At 62.1% G+C, this 9,940-nt stretch overlaps 1 protein-coding gene across 1 annotated transcript in view; it reads left to right on the top strand.

Annotated features, from left to right (window-relative positions):
- Window positions 1-9,940, top strand: part of TTYH2 (tweety family member 2) — a 35,382-nt gene continuing 25,442 nt past the window's right edge. Inside the window, exons 1-2 of the mRNA XM_079131957.1 lie at window positions 1-193; window positions 6,613-6,785. Of these exons, the coding sequence (XP_078988083.1) occupies window positions 65-193; window positions 6,613-6,785 (302 nt within the window). The 5' untranslated portion in view covers window positions 1-64. The remainder of the gene's footprint in view (window positions 194-6,612; window positions 6,786-9,940) is intronic.

The following is a 9,940-nucleotide window of genomic DNA, read 5'->3' as shown; positions in this document are numbered from 1 at the left end:
GTCCCTGGCCCGGTGGCGGCAGCACAAGCGGCTGCAGCGCGCTGGCTGCACTCTTGAGCGAGCTATGCCGGCGGCGCGCGTGGAGTACATCGCGCCCTGGTGGGTCGTGTGGCTGCACAACGTCCCGCACTTCGGTCTGCGCCTGCAGCCGGTGGACAGCACCTTCAGCCCCCGCGATGAGAGTTACCAGGAGGTGAGTGTGTGCGCTCCAGACCTGAGCCACCGCGGACCGGCCGGTGCGCGCTCAATCCCCGCACCACCCCTTCTCCTCTCCGCAGCGCGCGCTCTCCGCGCGCCTCTCAGACCCCTCCCTCCACCCGCAGCCCCTTCCTTCTCCCCTTGCTCCCATTTTCCTCCGGGACCCTTGGCCCTGCGGCCTCTTCTGACGGGGAACCTCGGGGTTCAGGAAAAGTGGCAAGATCGGAGTTAAGCCGGCTCGGGAACGGGAGGAAGGGCGCGGAGACCGCCTGCGGGAGGCGGGGGCTGAGCTCTGAGGGGCAGGGCAGCTCGGGTGGGGGTGGGGACGTTCGTGTCGGGGCAGCTCTGACTTGGGAGGAGCGGGGATGTGGCGCGGCGCCCCGAAGTTCCCCTTGTGAGGTTCCAAGACCGGACGCTGTCTTCTCCAGCGTCCTGGGAGACGCTGGGAGAAGTTTAGGCAGAAACTGACTTGGGGCTCCGGAGCCCGCAGCGCCCCTCCTCCCCGGCCCCTGCCTGCAGGGTGGGAGCCGCTGCTAAGACCTCTGCCTGGGCCCCTCCTTGAAGGCCGCAGGGCTGGGGGAGGCGGCGTGGGAGGCTTCCCTCTGGAGCACAGGAGCCCACCGCGGCTTGTGTTTGTTTCAGGAGAGGAGTGTAGCCTCAAATCAGCCCCATCGCGCACCATTGTCCCGAGTCCCCCTTGTGTTGACAACCAGCCCCCTCTCTTTGTCCTCGCTTGGGTCTGGGCTGCCCCATCCCTGTCGCCCTCCCCTCCACCCCATACCTTCTAGGCCCTGAAGTTCTGGGGTCCCCTGCTCTGGGCCAGTCTCTCCCCTCATCCTGCACTTCTGCCTTTTTCCTGCTCTGCCGATCCTTCTTCCCTCTACCTCTGCCCTTTGTGCACCCCACAGACAGCCAGGGCTCCTCCTGGGCTCCCCTCTCCAGCCGGAGCTGCAGCCCCTGGCACTGTCTCCAGTGTGGTTCAGCCCACATTCCCGGGCTGGGTAGTCCAGGAAGAGGCGTTAGTCCAGCGCAGTGCTTTGTGTGGGTCTGAGGACTTTGACCCCTGGCCTCTACCTGCAGCCTTAAGAGTGATTCCCCAACCCCTCCCCCACAGGGCGGGGGGCAGTGGCCCCTGGGCCTTTCTGGAGGCTGTGCTGGGAGGCCCCTGCTTGCTTCCCGCTTCCAGGCCTGCCTCCTTAGAGCCCAGGGGATCCTGATGGGTAGGGCGTGCAGTGACCAGGAGTCTAATGATAACTGAGTGTCCCCGCAGCCTTCAGCCCAGGCAGTCAGTGCCAGGGGAGAAGTGACCCTTCCTGCTGTTGGGGGGATGCAGGAGGCAGTTCAAGGGTCAGCCTGGCTCGGTCCTCTTCCTGCCTGCCCTCCCTCTCCCGGCCCCTCCAGGGGAAGGGCCTGGAGAGCTGCCTGGCTAGCTCCAGGGCTCTGCTCCCACCAGTGCCTGAGGAAGTGGATGTGATTTCAGAGGCAGCTGTGTTGTTAGGGGGGCGCCCAGATCCTGTTTCCGGGGTCCCAACCATATTTTTCTGTCTGCTGGAGAAAATCTAAACCCCAGCTGGATCAAGAAGACCCCTAGGTGGATGAGGGGGTGGTAAGGCGCTCCCTCATTCCACTGCCCCCCAGACAGCACCTGTCTTGCCAGCAGCTGTGGCTGCCCCCCCCCACCCCTCAGTCCTGTGGACTGTTGGTAGCTGAGCTAGAGGGACCCACTTATGGTCCCTGCCCCAGACACCCTCTGTGCTGAGCTCCAGAAAGCATCCCCGTCCCATGCCTCCGCTCCAACCCTGCCCCTGCTGATCCTGGTCCTCCTGGGAGTGGAGGCAGAGCCCTGAACGGGAGAGGACTGTGGTGGCCAGGACGGAAGTCTGGATCTGGGTGTTATTTAAGGCGGCTCCTATTTTGGTAAGTTCCCCTGTTTTCTGACCACTGGTCTTTCCTTTTCTCCTGAGCACCAAAGTCAGGCAGCCAGTCAGCTCACAGCATGAATTGGGCGGCTTCTGCTGTCGATCATCTCAGCCCTCAACAAACTTGATTGGGGCCACCTGCTCTGTCAAGCCTGGTGCCATGATAACCAAGGCAGCCAGACCTTCTGGAGCAGTTGCTGACGGTTCTCTGGGGCCAGCTGTCACAGGGGCAGCAGCCAAGTAGTTTGGCCCTCCCTCTGGGTGTGTCGGATTCCTGTTCTCTCACTGTGTAACCATGGGCAGGTGTCTTGACCTCTCTGAGACTTGCCTCCCTCGTCTGCAGGTATTCAGTGGGATATAATATTCATGTAGTAGGATGGAGGGTCCCATGGCACGTAACAGGACCCAGAGATACACGTCGTCAGATGATCGGCCTTGAAGTTACAGGCATCCAAACACAATACCCTACGGTAGAGAGAAAAGAGAGAGACCCTGCACTCCCAGGGGAAGAATGCAGAAGAGCTTTAGCACATGCCCAGGTGTCCCAGTGACAGGCAGCTTGCGGGTCTGCGGGGGTTGCATCGTAGACCAAGCGAAGACAGGAGCAGCAAGACTGGGTCTGAAGGGGCTCCCCGTGGCATCTGGTAGGCAGGGGGGTCTTAGGAGAGCAGGTCCCTGCAAGGTCCCCAGCAGGCTCAGTGCGCCAGACCTCCCTGAGGAAGCAGGGGCTCCCATTCACTTTGGGGGGTGGTGAGAGCCCCCAGTTCCCTGATGGTGGCCCTCTCCTCACCTTGGCGAACTTGGATCTGGGTCCTCGGGAAGGCCGCTTGGCCTGCGTCCACCAGCCCCACGCACAGGTGGCCCTGCAGCCTGGGGAGCGCGATCCTCGCCCTGGGGGCAGCCCAGACCTCACCTTTGACAGGTGAGGAGGTTTGACATGGAGATGGTCCCTCTGGAGGAGCTAGTGAGAGCCAGCAAGTTAGCAGACGGACAGTGGGCGGCGGGGCCTGGCCCTGTGATCCCTGCCGGAGAGGAGACCCCAGCTGTGCAGTGCCCATTGGGCAGTGTTGGGGACAACAGAAAGGGCACCCGGCATCAACCCAGCTGTGTCTCCCCGAAGCCACTTCAGTGTCACCGTCACCACGGCCCAGCCCCCCACTGGGAGACCAGCACTCAGGTGGGTGTGCAGGGCCCTCCTGCCCATCTGTCCTGCCCGCCAGGCCGCCGTCTTTCCCCAGCACGTGTCAGGAGGTCGAAGGAAATGTTCTAATGTTTAAATTTAGGCATATTTTTTCCTGTGGCTCTTCAGGTGCTTCAGTTCAAAGACTCCCCCAAGAGTCCCAAGTCCTTAAGCCAGGGGAGGGGGGCGGAGCGGGGCTGTTTGGAGAACCCCAGGAGGCCCTGCCGGCCGGGGACCCTGTGGGGGAAGGCGCCCCCGGCTGGAGGAGAGCTGCGGTGGGATGAGGAAGCCCCATTCACCCTGAGCCTGAGTCACCGTCAGCAGACAGTCACGCTGAGCCGCAGGGCTGGCCTCCCGTGGGCCCGGGGCTCCCTCTGGGTGCCGCTTCACCCTGGGGCAAAAGCTCGCCTCCCCAGCTGTGTCCTGGGGGCTCCACTGCAGCCCCTCCCCCACCCCATGCCAAAGCCTCTCAGGGTCCAGCTGTGGTGGTCACTGCCACCCCACCTGGGGTCCTGCCTTGATGTCCCCACTCTGGTTTTCTCATTACACAGTGACAAACCAGAAATGATTGCAGTACCTTTGATGTGGGAGAGGCCGTCTACGCGCCAATGTGGGGGCCATGGGCCTGGTGCTGGGGCGGCGGGGTGTGGACTGTCCTTCCTTAACCCTGTCCCTCAGGGCCGAGGGCAGGGGCCAGCCAGCAGGGCTCTGCTCCCCCCCCCACCCTCCCCTGCCCTCCCCCTCCATGCACTTGGGGACTGGAGTGTTAATTAGGAGCAGAGAAATAATTGCCTATTATCAGCAGGTGACACCAACAGGCTGGTGTTGGGCTCAAGCCTCCTCCCCTCTGCCTCTCCCTCCTCTTCCCCTTCCACCTCCTCCTCCCTCGCTCCTCTCCCAGGACACCCCCAGCCTCCTGCTCCAGTTCTCGGCCTCCCAGCAGCTGGGGGCCGCAGAGGTGCGCTGCTGGCCGGAGCCCTGGGGGTGTGGTTCCCTGGCCGGCTGGAAGCATCCTCAGTACCCTGACGGAGGCCAGCGGCCAGCTGGAGAGGCTGCAGAACCCGGGGCTGCCGCAGGTCTGGGCTCCAGAGCTCAGGCAGGAGGAGGCTGTGGGAGGCTGAAGCAGGCGAGCCAGGCCCAGGGGCTTTGCGGGGGTGCGTACCCATGGTCTCCACTGCTTCAGGGAGGAGGGTGCTTCCTCGCTGGGTGGGGACATGCTGGTTGGGACTGTCCTGGAGGCAGCTGGCAGTGGGGCAGCTTGTTAGCTGGCTGCGTGGGAGGCCTGCCCAGGGGCTGCTACTCCCTTTTTTTTTTTTCTTTTTTTTTTTTTTAATTATTAGGAGTAATTAGGAAGCCAGGCATGGCGCGCACGCTTGGGAGGCTGAGGCAGGAGAATCACAAGTTCAAAGCCAGCCTCAGCAACTTAGCGAGGCCCTAAGCAACTTAGCAAAAAATAAAAAGGACTGGGGACATGGCTCAGTGGTTAAGTGCCCCTGGGTTCAATCTCTGGTGCCAAGAAAAGAAAAAGAAAAAGAAATAACTTACAGGAATGTGCACAATTGAATGTGTAGCTCAATGGACTTACGAGTTTTGCGTGAGACCATCCTGGCCAAAGTGTACTCCTAACCCTCCCACAGTAGCTGCTGTTCACACCTCTGTGGCTACAGGTGAGCTTCTCTGACCTTGCACTGCATGTAAATTGAACTCACAGCCTCTGCTGGTTTGTTGCCCTCCTAGACATTCCTCTGTACTATCCGTCCACCTTGTCGTGTGTAGCTCCTATATCCTTTTCATGGCTGTGAACTATTCCCTCTTGTGGCTGCAGCCCGTGGCCCTTATCTTGGTGGGGGACATCTAGGTGGTTTCTAACGTTTGGCAATTACTGCTGTGAATCTTGGCATGTGGGTCTTGGGGGGCACAAGCCCTCCCTTCTGTGAGGTGGAATGCCTGGGGCACAGTGTCCACGTCACTCCATGTTTTGCAAGCTGTAAGCCTGGGGTTTGGCAGTGGGACCTCAGGACCTGTGAGGTGGTAGCCAAGGCAGGACCTCCTGGAGTCCCTGTCACTGCTAGGGACAGTTGTGCTGAGTGGCCCCCCACACTTCTACACCTGAGGGCTGCAGGATGAGGGTGGGGGGACGGATGTGCTCCAGGCACTGGCCCTGACCTCTCAGTTGCCTGCCAGAGGGAGGCCAGTTCCTGGCGCTCCCTTTGTCCCTGAGACCAAGAAGCCTGTCCCTCAGGGGGCCGCGTCCTCACAGGGCTGAGCAGCCCAGCAGCACGGGGAAGGGACAGGTGGCTTCTGCAGAGGTCCCTACTGCTATGCTCTGGAAACTGGCCACAGACCTTGGACTCGGCCTCCAGGGCCCTCTGCTTCAGGACACAACCCTGTGTGTGTCCCTTAGACCTTCAGGCCCTGCAGGCTCCCCCTGCCGACTGCCACCACCTCATGGGGCCCTGGGCATGCTGGACCCTGGGGACTCTGGATGGGGAAAGTGCCCAGGGGCACATGGCGAGCAGGAGGGGCTGTCAGCTCAGGAGCCGGACTTAGAGCCAGGTCCAGCGCTGGATGGCGGCCACCAGTCCTGGGGCCATCTGGTGTCCATCTGCTGAATCGAGAGTGGAGGACGTGGCGGGGGCTCCCAGGCATCCTGACGGCTCCCTCCCCAGGACCCTGAGGTGGTAGGTGGTCTGAGAAGGGACCCCTGCCCACCTTGGGACTGTGCTCTTGCTACCACCATGGGCACCTGGGTCAGCTGTCCCTTGCAGGATGCAGTGAAAGGGACTCTACAGGCGCAGGTCCTGATCCCCAGCCTCTCCCACTGCCCTCCCCCGTCCCCAGCACGGAGCTGTCCCCTGGTGACTCTGGATGGGCCCAGCACCTAGAATGGGCACTCAGCTTCTGGCCAAGAGAGTAACTGGCCTGGCACAATGGGGCCCTGTGCATGGAGCAGGCAGCAGATGTGCCAGCTGTCCCTTCCTGGCCCGGTCTCAGGTCCCACTTGGTCCCCGAGGCATCCTGCCCAAGCCGTCACCTCCCAGAGGCCTCTGGGTGTTTTGGTCCCTGGGACATCCTCCCCTGTGTCCCTCGGCCGCATGGCTCAGGCCCACAGCCCCTGCTCCACTGGACAGTCCCTCCTGGTCCCCCGAGTGCCTCGGCGCTTTCTGTCAGGCAGGGCCTGCTGCAGTCTGCATCCAGGGGTGAAGCCGGGAGTGGGGCCAGCCCCGCAGGACCCTGGACCGCTGAGCCCGCCCGCTGGCTCCCCTGCTCCTGCACCCAGCTGGGCCTTCGGGCTGACCTTCCTGCCCCTTCCAGGCGCTGCTGCTCCTCGGGCTGCTGGCCGCCGTCTGCCTGGGCCTGAACCTCGCCTTCCTGGCAGCCTACCTGGTGTGCGCGTGCTGCTGCCGGCGGGACCCCGTGGTGCAGACCAAGCAGCGCAGCTCCTGCTGTGTCACCTGGACGGCAGTGGTAGCCGGCCTCATCTGCTGGTGAGCGTCCCTGTGTCCCTTTTCCCAGGCTGGGTGTGCAGCTCCGTCTGCCTGGGGACGGGGCAGACCAGGGGTGGGAGGGAAGCCAGCCCGCCCTGCCCGAGCCGCCTGGGCCGTACCACCATCAGCCCATGGCCATGGGGCCCTTCCACCGCCGCCCGGTGAGCTCGAGTGACCGCTCAGCTGTCTGGTCACCATCTCCTGACCAGGCTCCTGCCACCTGAATGAACAAGCTTGTCCCCAAGTGAAGGCTGTCCCTTTTCTGGCCAAGTGTTGGGAGTCGGGTGCCCAGGGTGGGGATGGGCCCACTTCCTCCTGCCCCACGCAGGGGCCGTGCCTGGCGGCCACACGGGCTACTCCCTGAGATGACCAGGCGGCATTCCCGGGCAGTGGGCCTCTGCTCTCGGCCTCCCTGTCCCCTCCCACCTGCCGCCTTGACTCTGAGGTCAGAGGAGAGTCTGGCTCCAGCCCACGCCATCCCATCTTCTCGGAGATCGATAGCTTTTAGTGCCTGGGCTCTGCGCCCTCGGCTCTGGATGAGGAGCTGCTGCCACGCCGCCCAGCCCACCCTGCCCCGGGCAGCGTCCACACACCCGGGCTGTTTTCAGGAGGAGGTGTTTTTCTTGTTTTTGTATCTATGGAGGTCTTTCTGAAAGCCCAGTGTCCCTGAGTCGCTTGTGGGTGTGGCCACTCCCTGGGGTGAGTCCCTCACTGCTCTGCAGAGGACTGGAGCCTGGGAGCCAGGACGCCTGGGTTCCAGCCCGCAGGCGCCGTTCTTCTCCGCTAGAACAGGTGCTTATCCCACCCGCCAAAGCCACAGGCAGGCAGCCCCGGGTGGGAGCGTGTGGAAGGACCCAGGCAGCGGAGACGTGGGGCTGGGGCCTAAGTGTGGATTCTGTTTATTTCGTACGGGGAGTGGAACCCAGGCCCTCTACCCCGGAGCCACGTCCCCCAGCCCTTTTTATTTTTTATTTGGAGACCAGGTCTTGCTAAGTTGCTGAGGCTGGCCTTGAATTCGTGATCCTCCTGCCTCAGCCTCCTGGGTGGCTGGGATGACAGGTGTGCGCCATCGCTCCCAGCTTCAATGTAAACGTAAAGTGTTCTAGCCCAGGTTGGGGTTCAAAGACAAGAATCTCCCCCAGGCCAGAGGGAGAGCCTGAGAGGTGACTGGAATTTCAAATCCTCCTCCTGAGAGCCTGCGGCAGCACAGGAGTGACCCCGAGAGCTGGGACCCCAGTGGGACCAGCGGTGCTCACTCCACAGGCAACCCTGGCTCTCGGAGCCTCGGATTTAGACAAGTAAGTAAACAAAACAAGCACAGGCTGCAGACTACAGAGGCTCCCGGAGTCCCGATGGGGGGATGTCTCTGTAAGCCCACTGTCCGTCGAAACGGTGTTCCTCACGGAAAACGCACTGAACGCACCCAGCCTGCCAAACGCTCGCTGAGCCCGCCACCTGGACCAGCTCAGAACACGCGCATCCGCCCACAGCGGGCCAAAGCCTCCGACACAAACCCATTTCCAGTCAGCGCTGCCGAGCGAGCTCGCGGAATTGGTCGGAAGTGGTGCTGGAGTGACCACGTGGGTGGGCCTTCACCTTGGCAAGTGGAAGAGCCTGTAAATAGACCCACTGTAGTTTGGGGACCACCTGTACTTCAGAACAGCTTGGCCGGGGGTCAAGTCCAATAAGTCACAGCCTTCTTCACGTTTGTCCCAGGCCGGAGGGGACCTGGGACACAAAAAACAGGCACCAGGTCTGCCTTCTGATCTTGTGGCTCTGGGTCTGTTGGGAGAGGCAGAGTCTGATGTGAATAATGACAACTACAGAGAGCCCTTTGGAGGAAAGGAACTGGCATAATACGGATGATCTCCCTGAATTAGGTGGTCCTGGGTAACCAGGGCACCAAGAGGGGATGAGGAGGAGGCACTAATTAGGAAAGGTGGGGACAGGGAGGAGCAGACACCTCCAGGCAGAAGGGAGCAGAACATGTGCAAAGGCCCTGTGGCAGGAGAGCATGGGGCAGAAAGCGGCCATTGTGGCTGGAGCAGAGGGCAGGTGAGGGCCTGAGGGGACTGCTGGGTGGATGGTGAGCAGGAAGCAGCCCTGGGAGAGGGAGAGAGCACAGTGTGAAAATGAGAGGACTCAGGTCAAGATGGGGGCCAAACCACACAGCAGCCTATAGGCCATGTTAGGAGTTTGAGTCTTTTAAGGACAGTGGGACTCACAAAGAGATAGGGTGACCCAGTAAATCAGGTTTAAACAGAAGCCAGACCCCCTGGAGCATTTAGAACAGAGGTGCTTGAATGTAAAGCAGTGTGGAATGCCGGCTGGGGTGGACAGGTGGCCACCATGGGCCTCCCAGGGGCACGGGGAGAGGGTGGGAGGATGGGGGGCTGTGATGGGTGGATGGGGAGGTGAGCCGGGTTCCCGAGGAGGGAGGTGCCCACTGGCTAAGGCACCCGTGAAGCTCTGAGGACCCTGGTGGGGGCACGACATCGCAGGGTGGACTGGGTGGCAGCCAGGCACGTGGGGACGAGCAGTCCAGCAACAGAAGAGCTGAGAGCAATTAGTAGAGGGCTGGGACCACTCCTGGAGCAAGCAGGACGCTCTGCGGCCTGCCTGGAGCAAAGGGGAGCAGGCCAAGGAGACAGGAAGGCGTGGCCAGGAAGGGGAGAAGGCCACCTGAGGAGGAGCCGGCAGGGTGTTTCCCGAGGGGATGGGATTGGAACTTGCCCTTGGGTTTAGTGGCACCGGGTCATCGGTCACCTGGTCATCAGTCACCTTCGCTGCAGTGAGTTGGGGGAGGGAGGAAGGAGGTGGGGGAGGGGCCTGGAGGAAGCAGGAGTGGCAGGGGTGGAGGCCCAGGTGGGAGCCTGGACGACAGCTCGCTCACCGCTACCGCTACGCCGAGGACCCAGCGAAGCTCAGAAGAAAACGTGCCCGGGGAGGGGCGGCGCCGAGCCCCCTCTTCTGGAAGGGCTGTGATTGGGGTTTGGGAAAGATGGGGGGTTGGCATGCCCAGGGGAAGTCAGAGTCAGCAAATCCTTTATTCTGTCTTTTCCCTCAAGCAGATGGTTTTCCACAGCCCAGGCAGGACCCCGTGACACCAGGAGGGACCAAGAGATCCCCATTAGGGCAGGCCGGGGGTAATCCCA

This window comes from Sciurus vulgaris (assembly GCF_902686455.1).
Source record: "Sciurus vulgaris genome assembly, chromosome: 3".
Lineage (NCBI taxonomy): Eukaryota > Metazoa > Chordata > Mammalia > Rodentia > Sciuridae > Sciurus > Sciurus vulgaris.
Note: the sequence above shows the minus strand (reverse complement) of the source record. Positions and strands in the feature narration are given on the sequence as shown.